The sequence below is a fragment of the Anser anser genome, assembly GCF_964211835.1.
Source record: "Anser anser genome assembly, chromosome: 19".
Lineage (NCBI taxonomy): Eukaryota > Metazoa > Chordata > Aves > Anseriformes > Anatidae > Anser > Anser anser.
In genome coordinates this window covers 2924042-2946140 of record NC_139740.1, presented here as the reverse complement: position 1 = coordinate 2946140, position 22099 = coordinate 2924042, and the positions used below count along the sequence as shown (strand labels likewise).

At 44.8% G+C, this 22099-nt stretch overlaps 1 protein-coding gene and 1 long non-coding RNA gene across 2 annotated transcripts in view; one reads left to right on the top strand and one right to left on the bottom strand.

Moving 5' to 3' along the window:
* The window catches only part of LOC310883989, a 48873-nt gene that overhangs the window by 19256 nt on the left and 7518 nt on the right, over positions 1-22099 (bottom strand). The gene's annotated exons all lie outside the window — the stretch shown is intronic.
* On the top strand, positions 1287-20100 carry LOC310883777 (myosin heavy chain, skeletal muscle, adult-like; the record flags this gene model as incomplete). Its single annotated transcript, XM_083804632.1, has 38 exons — positions 1287-1493; positions 1584-1727; positions 1820-1976; positions 4312-4339; positions 4438-4546; positions 4636-4728; positions 5267-5330; positions 5422-5520; positions 5627-5730; positions 5820-5958; positions 6490-6608; positions 6694-6843; positions 7423-7593; positions 8239-8545; positions 8658-8731; positions 8989-9076; positions 9158-9275; positions 9613-9736; positions 9825-9961; positions 11159-11414; positions 12325-12567; positions 12918-13094; positions 13174-13319; positions 13419-13509; positions 13597-13986; positions 14133-14259; positions 15398-15516; positions 15915-16111; positions 16526-16709; positions 16798-16963; positions 17136-17260; positions 17419-17727; positions 17894-18097; positions 18374-18499; positions 18594-18764; positions 18851-18955; positions 19096-19191; positions 19812-20100. 38 exons carry the CDS (start codon positions 1287-1289, stop codon positions 19965-19967), a joined length of 5820 nt encoding a protein of 1939 aa, XP_083660758.1. The 3' UTR covers positions 19968-20100.

The following is a 22099-nucleotide window of genomic DNA, read 5'->3' as shown; positions in this document are numbered from 1 at the left end:
TAATCACTTTCCCATTTAAAAAAGTGAAATTATTTAAAGGTTACATATTTCTGCATACTTAACTCTATAATTACACATCTTTGTCTGTATCTTTCAGTAGGATAGAGAGACAAAAATAGATTAGTTTTCTTTTTCTTCAGCTGCATCTCAAGATGTTGTGCCACATATTGTCACAGATTCCAGGAATGTCATATGTCAGTTTAGATAAACACATTTTGTTTCTCTCATTTCAAGTATCACTTGAAGATAATAATTAATTTCAGTTAACAAGAACAATTTAGCCTTTTTCTACATACTGCTTTAGTGCTCTTAATGCGTTTCTTCAATAGCCTCAGAACAGAATGTGTAAAAGATAGATGTTATCTGTATGGTGCAACTGGAAGAGTTGCAGCACAAGCATGGAAAAAATCTGCTTTGGGCCAAGGAGCAAATCACTGGACATGTAGCAACAGAGTCCATAAGTCCTACATCCAAGTTCCCCAAGTGCCTTGACTAATCGAGATTCTCTTCTTAAGTCTCTTGTCAAATTATTTATAGTAGACACATTCACATCATTGGTAAGATAAAAAACATTTCTAAATATATCTAGTCAAATCAAATGACAATTATACCCTTAGTTAAGTTTGCCAGACAATGCTTTGCCAAATAATGTTTGCCAAAAAATATTTTGACCGAAGAAAGAGGAGGAATCCAGGGCATCTGCATACTAGACTCTATAAAAGTGTCTTTGGAGCTCTCTGGTCTGTCTTCAAGAAAAGCTTCAAGGTAAGTATTCTGGGTCTAGTAATTTGTTGAAATTAGGCATCCCACTTTGTATATTTTGCAGTATTTTTACTGCTGAAGCTGGTTTTGAAATAAGTTTTTCCAAATTCTTTCAAGGTATTTGTATATTTCATATCAGTATTAAAAAAAAAGAAAAAAGGAAGAAAGAAAAAGGATAACAGTAAGAATGTTCCTTTAATGTATTTTGTACTTTAAAATATGACCTTGTACAATTTGTACGTACTTGAAAGCTACTGTACAATCTGTACAATGTCACAAGACAAAAATAATACTAATTTTTAAAACCTTATTCCCTACTGTTAAAGAATGGAAAGATTTTTCTCGTCTGGGTTTAAATCATTAGACAGGAGGAAATTTAATTTTTCTAGATTTTAAGAATTCTAGAATGTGCTTAACATTAAAACATCAGAAAAGGTATCCTTGCAAGCACAGAATATTACTGATGCTACATTTATTTTGTCCTGCAGGGTCCTCTACCAATCTGTCTTCAGTGAAGTGCAGACATGACTTCTCCAGATGCTGAGATGGCTGTCTTTGGGGAGGCAGCTCCCTATCTGCGGAAATCAGAAAAGGAAAGGATCGAGGCCCAGAACAAGCCTTTTGATGCCAAGACATCAGTCTTTGTGGTACATCCTAAGGAATCTTTTGTGAAAGGAACTATCCAAAGCAGGGAATCAGGGAAGGTCACTGTTAAGTCCGAAGCAGGAGAAGTAAGTTAAAAGCAAGGGTTAAAAACTTAAAGTAATTACCGCTCTCAGCCCTTAGCTGACATACTTGGATCTCTTTTTTTCCTCTGTCAGACTCTGACCGTGAAGGAAGATCAAATCTTCTCCATGAACCCTCCCAAGTATGATAAAATCGAGGACATGGCCATGATGACACACCTCCATGAACCTGCTGTGCTGTACAACCTCAAAGAGCGTTATGCAGCCTGGATGATCTATGTAAGTACCAGCAGCTGTCTTCCTTTGGGTAACTGGAAGGCCTGCTGTGCCAGGCTGAGCAGAAGGCAACGTGCTGTCTCCCTTCCTCGCAGACCTACTCGGGTCTCTTCTGTGTTACCATCAACCCCTACAAGTGGCTGCCGGTGTACAACCCGGAGGTGGTGTTGGCCTACCGAGGCAAAAAGCGCCAGGAGGCCCCTCCACACATCTTCTCTATCTCTGACAATGCCTACCAGTTCATGCTGACTGGTGAGTTGCTTGGTTTTCTTCAGAATCATTTGACTGAAAATATTCTCAGAGACAGAAGTCTTTTCACTGCGCAGTAGTTCAGTTTAAAGATGTTGGGAGGGTGTATGTCCTCTTGTCACTGAAAATATTTCTCTTTACTGGACGTCATCAGTGATTGTCTTTAATAATCTGGGTTAGAATTTATTGCCCAAGATACTTGGGAGGATAAACTTTCGAATTTCAGTTTTGCTCTTAGTTGAGAGGATTATTCTTTGAATGACTGGCTTTTCAGGACTGAAAATCATGAGGATGGAGTTCTGTGATGGTTTTGGTGTCAAGGAATAGCAAATTCAAAATCAAAGGGAATGCTTCCTGTAATGCCCTTATGAAATTTCAGGAACCACTCTTACTCAGGTGTTAGATTGAACTCTATGCAGAAAATTGGTACTTCCTCTCCCATTGCAGAAACCCATTCCTTCTTTTCCATTCAGTGGTATAAACTGAAGGAATAAGAAGGGTAGCAAACAGATTGCTTCAAACTTTTTTAGTATTTTCTAACTCTCCAAACATTAAAGAAAGAACAGATTACTTAGAAAAATATTAACCAAAGTAATTTAAGTAAGAGCATACCAATAAGCTTGATTTTTGTAATAGGCAAATAGGCAGGAATTTCTAAACAAGCAATTACTGGACATGTACCAAGAAGAAACTGACGCATTTATTTTAAAGTGAATGCATGTCTCACAAAACCACTGTTTTTTTTTAACAAAACAGAGATGGTGGAAGTAGCCTATCTCAATTAAACAAAGATCTTCAGCTGAGTCTATAAAGCAGCTATTTGTAGTCAGCATAAATTTTTATGCTTACATTCACTTACATTCTATAGCAGCTATAAAATTGAGAATGTTCAAACAGATCTAGTTAAGAAAAAGGAACACGTGGTAAAAAAGTTTTATTCCATTTTCACAGTGCAAAGTGTATACCAGTGAAGTTCTAGTGGGATCTGTTCTGGAAGTTCTGCCGTCCAACATTTATTTAAATGATCTAGAAATGTCGAAACATCTAAGATGACAAGATTTCTGATTTGACTAGGTCCTTCATCTTCTGTAAAGATGAAGTCCAACAGTAAAGAATTTCAGGAAAACTATATGAGATTCAATGACCAAGTTATCGTTCAGGGATACGGCAACAAAGTATGGTCAACAAGAATGTAAAATAATAAACACAGGAAAACAACCAATATTAAAGGTGTATAAAAGTGGGCTTGTTGCTGACAACTACTACTTCTGTTCTAATATAACTTTGAAAATTTTCACTCAGTGATCAGTTATATATAAAATAACAAACTGAAAGGATTGAAGACCAAAACAGAAAACATCATTATGTCACGATGGTTACCCAAAGAATGTCTGCACATTGTGTACTGTATTTATTTCTGTCTTCCTTTTCCAAACAAGAATACAGTGAAAATTGAACAGGTCAAGAAAAAGGTGAAAAGGTTTCCCAAAAGCATGGCAAGACATTTGCTCAGGTAACTCTAGACAGATGATTTGGGCTACTTCTCTACAAAATTATGTACAGTGTAGAGCAGACGGATAGACAAGGAAACAGTACAGTAAAAACTGTACAGTAAAAACTAAGCTCACCACAGACCAATTTTATTTTTTTCCTTCAAACAGTAAGTGGATCAGAAATGGAGCAGACATGATACTAAAAGTTAAAACAACATGAAAGCAACTGAGGAAGGGTTCAAGCTCAGGCAAATTCAGATGAAGCTCTTACAGAGAAATTTAGGTGTGGAAGTACTAAAATATCAACATTCCATTCAATACTCTGGGAGAGTATCCTAGGGAAAGATAAATAAATTATTAAGATATTTTCGTGCTTTTTTTATGTAACACTCAATAGGACACTGACAGGAAAAAAAAACTGGTGGGACCTTTCAATTGACTGGGATGGTTGTTCCTGTATTATTCAGTTTATGAGAGGCACTTGTACTGGTTCATTTTAGCCTACAGATCAAAGTTCAAAGTTAATCAGTAAGTCTATCAAAATATCCATTAGCTTGGACTCCTTTTCCTAAAGAGAAGTGAGCAGCTTGACATGAACAGAATATCCAAACAAAAAAACATGTATACTAAATATTACATGGATTTCAATGATGACACATGTCAGATTCCATTTACTACTACTGGGAACTTCAAAGAATTCAAAAGGAATTAAGAGTGAAGAACTGCAGGTTTGGAAGAAGTTATCTGTATACCGATTATGCAACTGTTAAAAGTTCCCCAAAAACTTTTATCTGGGATACTCATGATGAGTATAAATAATGTCTTTGCTTCTGCCTCTTTCACAGACCGTGAGAATCAGTCAATCCTGATCACGTACGTACACACCCTGCTAAGGTCATTGTGGGGCTGCCCTGTGCCAGGGGACATGCTGCCTGACCACACTCTCTCTGCTACTCTGTTTGTTTTGACAGTGGAGAATCTGGTGCAGGGAAGACTGTGAACACAAAGCGTGTCATCCAGTACTTTGCAACAATTGCAGCTAGTGGGGAGAAGAAGAAAGAGGAGCCTGGCAAAATGCAGGTAAATTAACAGATACTGGCTTGAAACAATGCTTTTCTCTGTTCCTCATTTTTGAAAAGTAATAACTAGGAATTATTATTGTCCTTTAGGGAACTCTTGAGGATCAAATCATCAGCGCCAATCCACTGCTGGAGGCATTTGGAAATGCCAAGACTGTGAGGAATGACAACTCCTCGCGCTTTGTAAGTTCAGAGAATCAGAAATCAGAATCGTAGAATCACAGAATCAAAGCATGGCTGACATTGAAAGTGATGTCTTCAGGTCACCTGGTCCAATCACCCTGCTCAATAAGAGTCACTTAGCCAGCTGGTTGCACAGGACCATGTCCAGGTGGCTTCTGAATATCTCCAAGGCATAAGTACCTAGAACCTCTCTGGGCAACATGTTCTATTGCTCAATCACCCTTGCAGTCACAGTGTTTCTGGATACACAACATCCCATGTTTTAGTTTGCCTCATGTTCTAGCACTGGACACCACTGAAAAGAGCCAGGCTCCATCTGCTTTGCACCCTCCCTTCAGGCGTTTATAGACATTGATGAGATCCCATGGCCATTCTCTATTCTAGGCTAAACAATCCCAGTTCACTCAGCATTTCATTGCATTGGAAAAGATCTCTCCATCCCATTACAAGACAAGTTATGCACCTAGTGGTATTACACGTTAAGAAGATGTCAAAAAAAATCCATCCAGGCTGAAGTGGTTCTTTTCCCCCTCAACAGGGCAAATTCATCAGAATCCACTTTGGGGCCACAGGCAAACTGGCTTCTGCTGACATTGAAACTTGTAAGTGACATCCCGGCATGATCACACCCCTTCCTAAATTCCTACCTCCGTGTCCCGTCTCATTCCTAACTCTTTCTTTCTGCCTTGCCAGATCTGCTGGAGAAGTCCAGAGTCACTTTCCAGCTCAAGGCAGAAAGAAGCTACCACATATTTTATCAGATCACCTCCAACAAGAAGCCAGAGCTGATTGGTAGGAAGGATCATTATATCTTCTTGAGGAAGATTGCTGAGCAGCTGATCTCTCTACTATCCAGCCGAAAGAACTAAGCCTGTGTCCTTCCTCTTCCTGCTTTCAGACATGCTTCTCATTACCACCAACCCATATGATTTCCACTTTGTGAGTCAAGGTGAGGTCACTGTACCCAGTATTGATGACCAGGAGGAGCTCATGGCTACAGATGTGAGTATCAGAGAAAAAAGATATCAACTGTGTATGTCTTGCAGGGTGACTTACTTAATACATATTTAACTTGACTGTTTCTACTGCAGAGTGCCATTGACATCCTGGGCTTCACTGCTGATGAAAAGACTGCCATCTACAAGCTGACAGGGGCTGTCATGCACTATGGGAACTTGAAGTTCAAGCAGAAACAGCGAGAGGAGCAGGCAGAGCCAGATGGCACAGAAGGTACCAGAAAATTCAGCTAGTGAAAAATGAGGAAAAGCATCTTTGTTCGTTGGCTGTCTAATTGCAGAGGTGCATGCCCAGTCATGGGAAGTACCATTCTTTTATCCAACAGATACTTCCCAAAAGTACCCAGCCTGAAAATTGGTACTTTAACACAGGATCTCTCTCACTCAGTAAAACATTCGACCACTATATCACCATGATGTACTAACAGATTTTTCGCCAAATATACCATGCATTCTTTGCTGTGCAGAAATTCAGTTGTCACAGAACAGGAGAGGAAACAGGATTTTGGAGTGCTTCTGGGAGCTTCTGGATTCAAGCTGTTCCTACTCAAGCCATGCCTGTTCTTGCTTTCAAAAAAGGCCAGCATTTGTTTCCATAATCCTTATTCCTTTCTAGACCTTCTCAGTAAAACCAGACCAATACTTTGCCATTTCTAGAAAAGTGAACAGCACAGCTGTTCACACTGACCAAATTCTAGCCATTGTCCAATGATAAATGCTTTTCTCTCTCTTTCTCCCTCTTCAGTGGCCGACAAGGCTGCCTACCTGATGGGCCTGAACTCAGCTGACCTTCTCAAAGCCCTGTGTTACCCTCGAGTGAAGGTTGGGAATGAATTTGTGACAAAAGGTCAAACTGTCGAACAGGTAAATAAAGATGGCTTCAAAAAAGAACAGGAGCATTCTTCTTCTGCCCTCGAAGGTAAGTCCAGTACTTTTTTCTCTGTTCTAGGTGAACAATGCAGTGGGTGCCTTGGCAAAAGCTGTCTACGAGAAGATGTTCTTGTGGATGGTTATTCGCATCAACCAACAGCTAGATACCAAGCAACCCAGACAGTACTTCATTGGTGTCCTGGACATTGCCGGTTTTGAGATCTTTGATGTGAGTAACGAAGATTTGGCATCATAGTTATGGAAGGGACAGGAAGAGATCATGAGGTCTCAGAAACAGATTTCTTTTTGGAATAGCCAAGGAAAAGGAAGTGCTGTGGGAAAACCCACAGCATGTTCCCTGTGTTGTGAATGCAGTCCTCATACTAGGGCTTCTGCGTCAGATCAAAGAAACTGCTGGAGTCTTGATTAGAGGGCAGAGAAATTTCTGGGTGGGACACTGAACAAGTTTCCATTCTCCAGGAGGTGAGAGAGCTGAGACACCTCCATGGTGCAGCAGCTAAGCTTATTGAAGGATCTGCTTTTGCGTAGAACAGTAAAAAAGAATTTTTCCCTGTTGATTGATCTAAATAACAATAATAAGAAGAAAATCCTGCAAAGACACCTTATTTATTTATTTACTTATTTATTTTACAACAGGAGTCCTGCTAAGGAAATATATGCCATTACATAATGGTTAGGTGTAGTGTTTCTGCTGGGGAACTTCAAAAAGAATCAGCAGAACACTAACAAAACCCTGTGGTCATTGCTGCCCCTTGAGAACCTGTGCAACTCTCCTTGCTTTGAACAGTTCAACAGCTTTGAGCAGCTGTGCATCAATTTCACCAATGAGAAACTGCAGCAGTTCTTCAACCACCACATGTTCGTGCTGGAGCAGGAGGAGTACAAGAAGGAAGGAATCGAATGGGAATTCATTGACTTTGGGATGGACCTGGCTGCTTGCATTGAACTCATTGAAAAGGTACCTTTTCCATTCAAATGTGTGATGTATTTTGGAATTTTGTGATGTTCCTGAGCCCGATTCAGATGGGAAAGAACTTATGACCAGCCAGTCAGTTTCAGTCAAACAAAGCATTTTGCAATGGAATTTACCTTAGTGTGGAGCAGAGAAATTAGGAAGGCTAGATGTAAATCTTTGTCACCAGTCCTGCACCACCCTGTCTTTGGGTGTGGAAAAGGTAGCCCATGCTCCCAACAAAAGAATTCTTTGAAACAAATTGGAGTCTGTCTCCTTTCCTTTTTCTCCTGAAGATTCAAAACAAAAGTCCACACACCATTTTGGGAAATAAGTGTTGCTTAATCTGATTTCCCAAGACAACAGGCCTCTTGTAGCTATTATATTTCCATCCACCCCTTCTCCCTCTGCCCATTCCACTGCCCATTCTAAACTGAACTGGAATGATATTCTTACCAGTTTGGTGAAGACGGGCTGCTGGAAGGCAAGGGGAGGCACAAATAAGCTCCCTGGCTGAGAACAACTCCCAGCCAACTTAGGCTCTTATCCAGGCTGAGATGCTACCCACAACATACAGGTACCGCTGAACCTCACAGCATATGCTCCACACTGTTGTGATCTTTCGCTGTTACTTCTTTTGCTATCTTCCAGCCCATGGGCATCTTTTCCATCCTGGAAGAGGAGTGCATGTTCCCCAAGGCAACTGACACCTCTTTCAAGAACAAGCTCTATGACCAGCATCTGGGCAAGTCCAGCAATTTCCAGAAGCCCAAGCCTGCCAAAGGCAAGGCCGAGGCCCACTTCTCCCTGATACACTATGCTGGCACAGTAGACTACAACATCACTGGCTGGCTTGAGAAGAACAAGGACCCCCTGAACGAAACTGTCATTGGGTTGTACCAGAAATCATCAGTGAAGACATTGGCCTTACTCTTTGCCAACTATGGTGGTGAAGCAGGTACGCTATGTAAAATCTGTGTTCATCATTTTCTTCCATTCATAGCAGAATCTCAAAGGCAACATTGAAGATTTTTTTTTTTCCTTTTTTTTCAATTTTTCCAATATTGCAGAGGCTGGTGGTGGTGGTAAGAAGGGTGGTAAGAAGAAGGGTTCTTCTTTCCAGACAGTCTCAGCACTTTTCAGGGTAAGAGAAAAATACCTTACCTCACTATTGAAAACAAACAATGAAATGAAACAGGAGTAGAAATCAAACAGTAGTGCTGTGACAAAACTGCCCCTGTAATTCACTGAGCAGACTGATTTACATTTATTCAACAAAGTTTACACTAGCATTACCACGGTAATATCCAATTAATCAGGAAACTGTAAGTTTCAGTTTTTACATGTATTTTATAAAACCTACATTACTCATATGCTAAATGTTACCCTATGATTTCCCAGGAAAATTTGAACAAGCTGATGACAAATCTACGCAGCACTCACCCCCATTTTGTCCGTTGCATCATCCCAAATGAAACAAAAACACCAGGTAAAGGGATCCAACAGTGGAAAAATTTGAGCCACAGAAGCTCTCTCCTGTGTCTCAAGCAGTAATCACAGTGCTTGTTAGGTGCCATGGAACATGAGCTGGTGCTGCACCAGCTGCGGTGTAATGGTGTGCTGGAAGGGATCAGGATTTGCAGGAAAGGATTCCCCAGCAGAGTCCTGTATGCTGACTTCAAACAAAGGTAAGAGTGCTCCACCTTTGTGTTAATTCAGACCAATTGGAACAGCCTAAGGAATCTAACATACTTGAAACATTATACTTCAAAATGGAGCAAAGTAGAATCATAGAAATTTTTTATTGTGAATTTCTGAATGATATCACAATCTTGAGGATTAGGATTCTCTCAGATTTTGAATTAACAGTATGGAAATGTCACTTACGCAGTCCTGAATGGGTGGGCTGTCCCTAATACATGTTACCCAACTGGCCAGTCCGATGTAGCTAAGAAGGCTGTGGGGTTCATTCGCCGTAGTGGTATTGGCAATAGTTGTTTCTTCATGTTCTATTTTCTCCTACAGATACAGAGTGCTTAATGCCAGTGCTATTCCAGAGGGACAGTTCATGGACAGCAAGAAGGCTTCAGAGAAGCTCCTTGGGTCCATCGATGTGGACCACACTCAGTACAGATTTGGTCACACCAAGGTAGAAACAAGTCCTGCACTCAAAGACTATGTACCTCCGCTACCCATGACCTGAGACTGATGTGCTACAATGCTTCATTTTTTTTAAGGTGTTCTTCAAAGCTGGGCTAATAGGTCTTCTGGAGGAGATGAGAGATGAGAAGCTAGCAGAGATTATGACCATGACACAGGCCAGATGCAGGGGCTTCCTGATGAGAGTGGAGTATCGGAAAATGGTGGAGAGGAGGTAGACATTTATCACAAATGTACTTTATTCACAGGATGCTGTATTGGGTTTATGTGACAAGGTTTTAGTAGTGGGGAGGCTGTATGGGTAGACTCTGTGAGTAGAGTCCAGAAGCTGCCCCATGTTAGACAAAAGACAGTTCCAGCTGGCTCCAAAAGGGATCTGCCACTGGCCAGAGCCAACACAATAAGTGATGTTGGTTGCGCCTCTTTGAGAACATATTTAAGAAAGGGAAAAAAACAAACAAACAAAAAAAACCCACCTACTGCACAGAAGCAGCTGGGAGAGCAAGGAATGAGAAACAGCCCTGCAGACACCAAAGTCAGTGCAGAAGGAGGGCAGGAGGTGCTCCAGGCACAAAGCAGCAGTTCCCCTGTGGCCTGTGGAGAGGCCCCTGGTGGAGCAGGCTGTCCCCCTGCAGCCCATGGGTCCCACAGTGGAGCAGATCTCCATGCTGCAGCCCATGGAGGAGCTCTTGGCGGAGCAGGTGCATGTAGCCTGAAGGAGGCTGCAGCCCATGGAGACCCCCTCACAGAGCAGGACCTGGGCTGGAGCTGCAGGCCGTGGAGAGGAGACCACACAGGAGCATGGGGTCTGGGGGGAGCTGCCGCCATCGGTGACACATGTTGGAGCAGTTTGCTCCTGGGGGGTGGACCCCATGCTACAGACCCATGTTGGAGCAGTTCTTAAATTGCTGCTGCCTGTGGGAAGCCCCTGCAGGATCAGTTTGGGAAGGACGGCATCCTATGGGAGGGACCCCATGCTGGGGTAGGGGCAGAAAGAGACCGTGAAGGAGCAGTGGAGACGAAGCATTAGGGACTGACCCCTATTCCCCATTCACCTGCGCTGCTCAGGGGAGGAAGTAGAAAAGGGTGGACTGGGGGAAGATGTTTGTAGTTTGCTTTTAGTTTCTCTCTGCTCTAGTCTCTTTGTAATAGGTAATAAATGGCATTAATCTCCCAGTCCTCAGTCTGTTAGGCCCATGACAATAATTTTTGAGTGATCTCACTGTTCTTATCAAAACCCTTGAGCCCCTTTCATTGTATTTTCTCCCCTTTCCTTTTGAGGAGGGGGTGTGAGAGAGCAGTGTGCTGAAGTTCAGCTGCCCAGCTGTGTAAAAACACCACAGATACATTAGTAAATGAGTCTAAATTCACAGCCTTTGGCTATGTTATTAACATGGGGATTTTATTTCAGGGACTCGATCTTCTGTATCCAGTACAACGTTCGTGCATTCATGAACGTCAAGCACTGGCCCTGGATGAAGCTGTTCTTCAAAATCAAGCCCTTGCTGAAGAGTGCAGAATCTGAGAAGGAGATGGCCAACATGAAACAAGAGTTTGAGAAAACCAAGGAAGAACTTGCAAAGTCTGAGGCAAAGAGGAAAGAACTGGAGGAGAAAATGGTGACCCTGTTGCAGGAAAAAAATGACCTTCAGCTCCAAGTGCAGGCAGTGAGTGTCACCATTTATTTGTCCCTGTTTTTTTTTTTTTTTTTAATCTTCTTTTTGTTTGTTTGTTTGTCTGTTTGTTTGCTTTTCCAAGCAGAGACTTACAGGAAGCTGACTAAATTGCAATAGAAAAAAAGTCACACACTCAAAGTTACTCTAAAGTTGAGTAACTGTGAACACTGCCAGGGGCACAGCAAGTTCCCTGTCAGTCAGTGAGGATAAATGTAAGTGCCAAATGAGACTCAGCAGCCCTGATGTCCTGAGGAAAGAGCCAAGTAGTGCTAGCCAACAGGTTATATGCAGCAGACACCTTTGTGTGACCTGGAAGGGAAGCATCTCCATCTGTTCAACTTCCAAAGCTGTGTGTCCATGTAAAAGAGTAAAGGCAACCCTGAGAAGGACCCACTTTACATAAACACAGATACACTATAAGGCTAGATTACCTTCACACGCACAGATCCTTGGTGTTCAACTTCAATCAGGAAAAGGCAGTTTCTTAAATCCAAGCAAAACACTACTTTCTTCACTGTTTTATTCCCACAAACGGAAAAACCTTGGCTACCCAAACATGATAACGATCATGGTGAGTCAATTATAAAATAGAGGCTATTGAATACTGAGTCTGTGAGGGAAAAAGGCTACAAATCTACGGCCTTGCTGAGAGTTGTCACTGTTCTGTCAAGCTCAAGCGTGTATGAGGTATTCTCATAACTACCACCTCTGTGAGCCATTTTAAAGAAAGAAAGAAAGAAAGAAAGAAAGAAAGAACGAACGGAAGAAAGGAAGAAAAAAAAAGGAATTACCATTGATGTCAGATGGCAAGGCCTCCACATTTTAACATGTGCCTACTTACAGATACACAACAGAAATTTCAAAATGTTATAACCCACAAAAACCTCTGTCTCCCCATCAGGAAGCAGACAGCTTGGCTGATGCTGAGGAAAGGTGTGACCAGCTCATCAAAACCAAAATCCAACTGGAAGCCAAAATTAAGGAGGTGACAGAACGGGCCGAGGATGAGGAAGAAATCAATGCTGAGCTGACAGCCAAGAAGAGGAAACTGGAGGATGAATGTTCAGAGCTGAAGAAAGATATTGATGACCTGGAGTTAACCTTGGCTAAAGTTGAGAAGGAAAAACATGCCACTGAAAACAAGGTACACACATGGAGAGTCACACAAAGGGAGAAGGGATAGATACCTCCCATTATTAGGCTGGCATCCCCCTAGTTTGCGTTAACCGTCCAGGTTCTCTCCCCTCCCAGATTCTTGCACACCCCCAGCCCCCTTACTGGCAGTGAAGTATGAGAAGCTAAAAAGTCCTTGACTTAGTGCGAACACTGCCCGGCAACAGTTAAAACCAGTGTGTTATCAACATTATTCTCATCCTAGATCTGAAACACAGCACCATACCAGCTAGAAAATGAACTCTATCCTAGCTGAAACCAGGACACTGCACCAGGAATCAGGTTTTTGACTGAATATTAAATATTTTATCCAATTTATAGGTGAAAAACCTTACAGAGGAGATGGCATCCCTGGATGAGACCATAGCCAAGCTGACAAAAGAGAAGAAAGCCCTCCAAGAGGCCCACCAGCAGACACTGGATGACCTGCAGGCCGAAGAGGACAAAGTCAATACATTGACCAAAGCAAAAACCAAGCTGGAGCAGCAAGTGGATGATGTAAGCACACGTGCCTCCAGCAAGACAGGACAGGTATGGAGTTCGACCTGCCTGGCATTGATGGTGTTGTTGTGTTTAGCTGGAAGGGTCCCTGGAGCAAGAGAAGAAACTGCGCATGGACCTTGAAAGGGCTAAGAGGAAACTTGAGGGAGACCTGAAGCTGGCCCATGACAGCATAATGGATTTGGAAAATGATAAGCAGCAGCTGGATGAGAAACTGAAAAAGTAAGTGTGGTTGTGAGACACCTGAGTGTGGGTCAGGTGCATTTATTAGGTAGTTTTATTCAGGTGTTAACACTGTGATTCTGTATGCTTTGTGCAAAGGAAAGACTTTGAAATCAGCCAGATCCAGAGCAAAATTGAGGATGAGCAAGCCCTGGGCATGCAATTGCAGAAGAAGATCAAGGAGCTGCAGGCAAGCCTCTGGTCCTTCCCTTCCGCCCTTCAGAAGGACATCAGTACAAGGAGGGCATGGGTGTGAAGGGTCTCGCATTTTCCCCAGGCCCGTATCGAGGAACTGGAGGAGGAAATTGAGGCAGAGCGAACCTCTCGGGCAAAAGCAGAGAAGCACCGTGCTGACCTCTCCAGGGAACTGGAGGAGATCAGCGAGCGCCTGGAAGAAGCAGGAGGGGCTACAGCAGCTCAGGTTGAGATGAACAAGAAGCGTGAGGCAGAATTTCAGAAGATGCGCCGCGACCTCGAAGAGGCCACGCTGCAGCACGAAGCCACAGCTGCCGCCCTGCGGAAGAAGCACGCAGACAGCACAGCTGAGCTTGGGGAGCAGATCGACAACCTGCAACGAGTCAAGCAGAAGCTGGAGAAGGAGAAGAGTGAGCTGAAGATGGAGATAGATGACTTAGCCAGTAACATGGAGTCTGTCTCCAAAGCCAAGGTAAAGAATTGCAGTAGAATTCACAGGGCCAAGGTACAGCACATAGCCTGAATCTACTAGTCACACTCTCATATAAGAATCCTGCTGTGAGAATTAGACAGCGTGCAGGTGTTCATTTCCTCTCCTTCCTTGTTTTTGATACCTAGGCAAATCTGGAGAAGATGTGCCGCACTCTGGAAGACCAGCTGAGTGAGATCAAAACTAAGGAGGAGCAGAATCAGCGCATGATCAATGACCTCAATACTCAGAGAGCTCGTCTGCAGACAGAAACAGGTGAGACATCCCCAGTCCTGAGGTGCAATGGCAGAACCTGAAAATCAGGAGGATACACCATGGTGCAAAGCAAGAATTGGGCTAACGTCTCAAAGCAACCCCAGATTACAGGGCTTTACAGTGTTCTCCAGGGCTAAGTATTGGGGACAGTTTTGTTTAACATTTTGATCAACAATCTTGGTTGAGGGGACTGAGTGCACGCTCAGTTATTTTGCAGACAACACCAAGCTGGACAGGAATGTTGATCTGCTTGAGGATAGGAAGGCTCTGCAGAGCGATCTGGGTAGGCAAGATCAATGGGCTGCAACCAGTTTTATGGTATTCAGCAAAGCTAGGTGCTGGGTGCTGCATTTGGGTCACAACAACCAAGTGCAGCAATATAGGCTTGGGAAAGAGTGTCTGGAAAGCTGCTCAGCAGAAAAGTATCTGGGGGTGCTTGTCCACAGCTGTCTTACCATGAGCCAGCAGTGTGCCCAGGTGGGCACCAATGTCATCCTGTCCTGTATCAGAAACAGTGTGGCCAGCTGGTCTAGGGAAGCGATTGTCCCTGTGTATTTGGCACTGGTGAGACCACACCTCAGATACTGTGTTCAGATTTGGGCCACTCACTGCAAAGAACATACTGAGTTCCTGGAATATGAAGAGCAAAGAAGCTGGTGAAGGGACTGGAAAGCAAGACATGCAAGACATGTGAGGAGCCGCTGAGGGAGCTGGGTTTGGTTAGTCTTGAGAAAGGGGGATGAAGGGAGACCTCACGGCTTTCTAGAACTGCCTGAAAGTTGGTTGTAGCAAGGTGGGTGCTGGTTTCTTTCCTCACGTGACAAGTGATAGGACATGAGGAAATAGCATCAAGTTGCATCAGGGGAGGTTTAGATTAGGTGTCAGGAGGAATTTCTCTGTGGAAGGAGTGGTTAGGCACTGGAACAGGCTGCCTAGGGAAGTAGCAGAGTCTCCATTCCTGGAGATATTTAAGAGATGAATGGATGTGATGCTCAGGAAAATGTTTAGTAGTGAACTTGGTAGTTCACTATAGTGTTACATCATGGTTGGACTTGATGATCTGATGGGTTTTTCTAAATGATTCTATGATTCTACCGTTAGTGTAACTTTATTTATTTATTTATTTTTCACTTGCCAGGTGAATATTCACGCCAGGTGGAAGAAAAGGATGCTTTGATTTCTCAGCTGTCTAGGGGCAAGCAGGGATTTACCCAACAGATTGAGGAACTGAAGAGACATCTAGAGGAAGAAATAAAGGTCTGGAAGTACCCTACTTCCTGCAAGCCACATCACCCAGAAATGCATGAGTTATACTCATCACAACACACAGGGAAGGAACCGTAGTGATTTTGATGCTAGAGGAAGTCATCCACAAGCCCTTAATGAGATTCTGATGCCCTCCAAGACAGCATGCACACACATCTGTAGGCACGTTTACAGAAACAAGGGATTAGTGTCCCCTGGCCACCTTTCACTAACACATCCTAATCCTCTAGCACACATTTATGAGGGATTCATCATCTCCCAGCTATACATTTTTCTCATCAGAGTTTACCCACCCTTTCCCTGGGGCAGTTCTCCTGTGCATGACAATTTCACTGTCAAGATGCATCTCAAGATGTGTATCCAGGTTACTAATCCCAGTGTCCCCACAGGCCAAGAACGCCTTGGCCCACGCCTTACAGTCTGCTCGCCATGACTGTGACTTGCTCCGGGAACAGTATGACGAGGAGCAGGAAGCCAAGGGAGAGCTGCAGCGTGCCCTGTCCAAAGCCAACAGCGAAGTGGCCCAGTGGAGAACCAAATATGAGACGGATGCTATTCAGCGCACGGAGGAGCTGGAGGAGGCCAAGTATGTGGGAAGTGGGATGTTGAATGGGTGGAGAAGTCTGAGACTGCTAAGGGTATTTGGAAGGAGTCTTTGAGGATGGGTCAAGATAGGGATGGGATGAAGGCATCAATATACTCTCTTTGTGGTAGAGGGCAGAGAGGGAGAAAGATGAAAAGCGTGCTGTGGAAAAAGTTCAGACTGGAAGGACAAACTTGCCCTTAGGGTGTTAGAAGAGCTAAGACAGTCTGAATACTCAATTGGTGCTAGGGCAGAGACGCGATAGGCCCTTTAGGCTGCATGCTGCCTTGGACAGAATAAATACTGTGGACAGCTCAAGGAACTAAGTCCCCTAAGCAGGCAAGTGCCCTCTTGTGAATCTTATAAAATTGGCTACCCTTTACTCTCTAACCTGAAGCCGTGATCATCTCCTCCCAGAAAGAAGCTGGCACAGCGCCTGCAGGATGCAGAAGAACACGTTGAAGCTGTCAATGCCAAATGTGCTTCCCTGGAAAAGACAAAACAGAGGCTGCAGAACGAGGTGGAAGACCTGATGATTGACGTGGAGCGAACAAATGCTGCCTGCGCAGCTCTGGACAAGAAGCAGAAGAACTTTGACAAGGTATTCTGGCCTCTGGCCCTGTGCTTCCTGGGCAGAGCATCCCTTCACAATTGCCACATCCATACTCACACCCTGTTGATCTGCCCAGATCCTGGCAGAGTGGAAGCAGAAGTACGAGGAAACACAGGCTGAGCTGGAAGCTTCCCAGAAGGAGTCTCGCTCTCTCAGCACGGAGCTGTTTAAGATGAAGAATGCCTATGAGGAGTCCCTGGACCACCTGGAAACGCTGAAGCGTGAGAACAAGAACTTGCAGCGTAAGTCCGTGGCTTTCTGCTGCTGGCCGGGCTTTCCCCCAAGCTTGTCTACCCACCACTCCACACGGGTGTGTGCCTGCAGTGATGAGAAGAGACCTGTCACCCTGGTGTGTGAGGGCCCTTCCCTTTATGCCCTATGTCTGACCATGCCTTGTTTCACCCTTCCCTACAGAGGAGATTTCTGACCTCACGGAGCAGATTGCAGAGGGAGGAAAGGCGATCCACGAGCTGGAGAAAGTCAAGAAGCAGATTGAGCAGGAGAAATCTGAAATCCAAGCCTCCCTGGAGGAAGCTGAGGTACAAAGTGCTAATGAGTGGTGTCCAGACTGAAAGAATGGGAACAGAAATCTGCAGACGTGGCAAGAAAGCCAAACTGTATTTCATGTGGTATCGTATTAGAGATTACTTAGAAAGCAAGCCACAGTTTTATTCACTGTTCCTACTAACTTGTCCAGGCCTCCCTAGAACATGAAGAGGGGAAAATCCTGCGCCTCCAGCTGGAGCTCAACCAGGTCAAGTCTGAGATTGACAGGAAGATAGCAGAGAAAGATGAGGAAATCGACCAGCTGAAGAGAAATCACCTCAGAATTGTGGAGTCCATGCAAAGCACCCTGGATGCTGAGATCAGGAGCAGGAATGAAGCCCTGCGGCTGAAGAAGAAGATGGAGGGAGACCTGAATGAAATGGAGATCCAGCTGAGCCATGCCAACCGTGTGGCTGCAGAGGCACAAAAGAACCTGAGAAACACACAGGCAGTGCTAAAGGTATAAACCAAAGTATGTGCACGTAGGCATCTATCTTGCCTCATGTTACACCAACATCATAACTGTACAAATAATTTATTAAAAGAGCAGGGAATGTCTCTGATGTCTCTGTCCAACAGTGCTGCAGTGATCAGCCACCTCATAATCTCTCTTTCCCCTCTTACAGGATACTCAAATACACTTGGATGATGCTCTCAGGACGCAGGAAGACCTGAAAGAACAGGTGGCCATGGTGGAGCGCAGAGCAAACCTCTTACAGGCTGAAGTTGAGGAGCTGCGGGCAGCCCTGGAGCAGACGGAGCGGTCAAGGAAAGTGGCTGAGCAGGAGCTTCTGGATGCAAGCGAGCGCGTGCAGCTCCTCCATACCCAGGTCGGATACTTTGCTGGAAATGAATCCCGCCCACAGGAGATAACATAGAATGAGATTGCTATGTATCTTGCTTGTTGCTATGCATCTTACCGTGTACGTATTTGAAGAGCAAAGCTGTGACATGACCAGTCCAGCCAGGCACACGTCTGGTTTGCCGCTAGGGCTCTAAAGAGGACCTTTGAATTAAAGACTTGCATAAACATTACTCTCACTCTCAACTCTTGATGTGGAGGTGTTAGATCTGACAGTACAAATCCTATCCTTCTTGTTGCACAGAACACCAGCTTGATCAACACCAAGAAGAAGCTGGAAACAGACATCGTGCAAATTCAGGGTGAAATGGAGGAGACAATCCAGGAAGCCCGCAATGCTGAAGAGAAGGCCAAGAAGGCCATCACAGATGTGAGTTGGGGCACTCTGTCACTGAGGATGGTGGATGTATCCTCCCCCAAAATGTCTTCGGCCCCAACCTGGCTTTGCTGCTTTGCCTCTCCAGGCGGCCATGATGGCGGAAGAGCTGAAGAAGGAACAGGACACCAGTGCCCACCTAGAGAGAATGAAGAAGAACCTGGACATGACGGTGAAAGACCTGCAGCACCGTCTGGATGAGGCTGAGCAGCTGGCTCTGAAGGGAGGCAAGAAGCAAATCCAGAAGCTGGAGGCCAGGGTGCGTAGGGATGGTATTTGTGCACAAGCGAGTGTGTCATAAAGGGAGCCACCTGGAAAGCTCCAAACATGGGCTTCTCATTGCAGGTGCGGGAGCTGGAAGGGGAGGTAGATGCTGAGCAGAAGCGCAGTGCTGAAGCCGTGAAGGGTGTGCGCAAGTATGAGAGGAGGGTGAAGGAGCTGACCTACCAGGTAAGGCAGGAGGTGTCTTTGTGCTGACGCACCCTTCTCACAGAAAGCCAAAGCATTTTTCCGTGAACTCCAAGAGGACATGTTTTCTGGTGCTGTGGGGAAACCAACTCTCTCTCTTTCCTGCTTACCAACCACTCTAGTCTGAGGAAGACCGGAAGAACATTCTCAGGCTCCAGGATCTGGTGGACAAGCTGCAGATGAAGGTGAAATCCTACAAGAGACAAGCTGAGGAGGCTGTAAGTATTGCTTGGAGAGTGGCCATGAGCACCCTTCCATCGGGGCAGCACAGTCATTGAGATGAGCACGAATACAAGGAAAGAGGCATGAAAGTAACTCCAAAGACACAACAGTCTTGGCCATGTGGTTCATTCCCGTGTCAGCAGGCCTTGCCTTCTTCTGGCCATGCTGCACTCAGGGATGAACCAAGGGTTATTCTGCCGCCTGTTTGATTCAGGAAGTCAGACCAAAATTCCTGAGGGCCTCGTCCATTGACTGAGAAGCTCATGAATCTCTGACGCTGGTTACAGCACAGGGTTTCTGAGTCTTTCTCAACCTAATAAACCACAGGGAAAATTGGGCACCGAGTAGTGGGAGAATAAGCACACAAAATGAGAAGGCCACGTGACAGAATTGCTCCTCAAGAGTGACAGAGTACAGGTGCAGCTTGCAACAGCGGGGTCCTGAATAAGGGAGGATGATGAGCTCTTTGAGAGGGTTCTGGGTCAGCAGTGGTAGGTAGGAGACAGGAGGTCTGTGCTTTCTCCGCGTAATCACCAGAGCCCCTCAAGGCCCAGACGCATGAGGAGTGAAACCCCTGCCCCGGGCTCTTCACCACCAACTCCCTCTCCCCACACAGGAGGAGCTGTCCAATGTCAACCTCTCCAAATTCCGCAAGATCCAGCACGAGCTGGAGGAAGCCGAGGAGCGGGCTGACATTGCAGAGTCACAGGTCAACAAGCTCCGAGCAAAGAGCCGGGAGTTTCATGGCAAGAAGATAGAAGAGGAAGAGTGAGGATGTCGTGTGGCAGCAAAGTGGCCTGAGGGATGCACAAAATGTGAACCCTCTGTCACTTCTTCCATAACTGGGATTTGTAGCCCCCTGCATACATAAGGAATAAAGTCTGTAGATTACTTCACATACCCACCATGAGCATTAGTTCTCATCTGCTTCTCTTTTTACTGGTTAGGTCTCTATCATCATTTGTTTTTGGGCACAGCTTTGGTTATAGCCTCTGTATACCAACATCACGGTACAGCTTTCTGTCACCTAGTTCCCAATGGCTCATTCCTTCTATATCACTTAATGACTGGGGCAAGATTGCAAGTGGCAATTCAAAGGCAGAGAAATCGCAATAGTAGTTCCTGATAGTGACTTCTTCCAGTTCAGCCTGCTTACGGTTTGGTCCCAAACCTCTGGTGTTATGTTTGCCCATCCAGCGCCTCAATCGCCTCCCAGTTGTGCAGCAAGCAATGTAACAGTTAACCTAGACAATGTCAGGTGTGAACTGCTCCTTTAGCTGGCCACTTTGGAAGGCGGATTTGTGGAGGGCCGATAACTGACAGAGTTTATGTTTTGCTGGGAAGCTGATATAAGGTGCTCTTTAGCCTCCAGTATGTTTGCTTCATTAATTTGGTTAGATGGGGTTGGGGGACTGTGAAGACTGTTGTGCCCTTCCAAAGAGATGAACCCTGTTAAGTTCAAGTCCGCCTTATATCGGGATCAGCACAGAATCCTTTGAAAGGGTAGATAAGCATGTGGATGGAGAGACCCATCCAATAAAACCCATGGGGATTCCCAAACCCTTTCAGCAAGGTCTCCCAACAAAGGCTTTGGCAGAGAGAGGAAGCCATGGGATAAGAAGGAACCTTCTCGCCTGTCTAAATAATCCTCAAAGACACAGAACGAAGGAGGAGTTATCTGTGAGTGGTCTGTGCTGCCCAAGCTATCCATAAAGCAACCTGAAGAGGTGCTGAGCAGGAAGGTGCGCAACGTTTCCTGATGAAATAATACCATTCCAGGCGGTAAGGCCAATGACTGATGCCTAAGAACCAGAGAAGGCTTTAATGGCACCAAACAGACAGACATTAAAGATAGCATACAAAATTCAGTACAGTTAAAAAGAGGCACTTGGGGGAACATAACGCAGTGTCACATACAAACAGGTGGACACTAAGCTGACAGTTACTGGTCAGGAGCAAGGTCTTCCACATGTGCTGGATAACTGTGTGAAAACATCAGCTCACATCTCAGCAGTCGTAGCAAAAGGCAAAACAAAAAGAGGCAAACTGATTTTGCAAGGAATTATGAGTGGGCACAACAGAGACAACGATCACTCCACTGCATTGTGATCAGAAGTGTGATGACATTTTGAATACCATTCACAGTCTGATTCCTCCCATTTTTAAAAGGGCGCAGAAGGAACAGAAAACATTCCAAAGGCGATGAAGACGACCAGACGCAAGGAACAGCTTCTATAGGAGGACCAATTAAGCAAACCCAGAAATTTAAAATAGTCAAGCAGACAGCCAAGTGAGATACAAAACAGACGTATAAAGCTGGCACCATGTGGAGAGGCCTGAGAAGGATCAACATTCTAACTGGCTCTGGCTTTAAAAGATACAGGAGAGTGTGGACGTTGCAAGGTGGGGGACAGTGTGTGTCTGTGCCCTTTTGGGGGCCAGAAAATGTGGTTCCAGTCAGAACACACCCAGCAAATCAGGCCCGAGGACACACAGGGATAAAAACAATTGTTGAATCCCACTGTTTGTGTGCAGGGAAAGTTTGGCTTGTGTGCTGCATTTACCTGAGATAGAGTTAATTTTCTTAGTAGTGGCTCATATGGTGCTATGTTTTGGATTTGTGATGAAAACAGTCTTGATTAGTGTTACACTGATGTTTTAGCTGTTGCTGAACATTGCTTACACAGTGTCAAGGTCTTTCCTGTTTCTCCCGCTGCCCTGCCAGGAAGTAGTCCTGGGGTACACAAGACGCTGGGATAGGAAACAACCAGGACAGCTGACCCCAATGGACCAAAGGGACGTCCCATGCCATATAATGGCATGCTCAGCAATGAAAGCTCGGTGAAAGAAGGAGGAAGCAGGGACATTCAGAGTTACATCATTTGTCTTCCTGAGTAAACATTA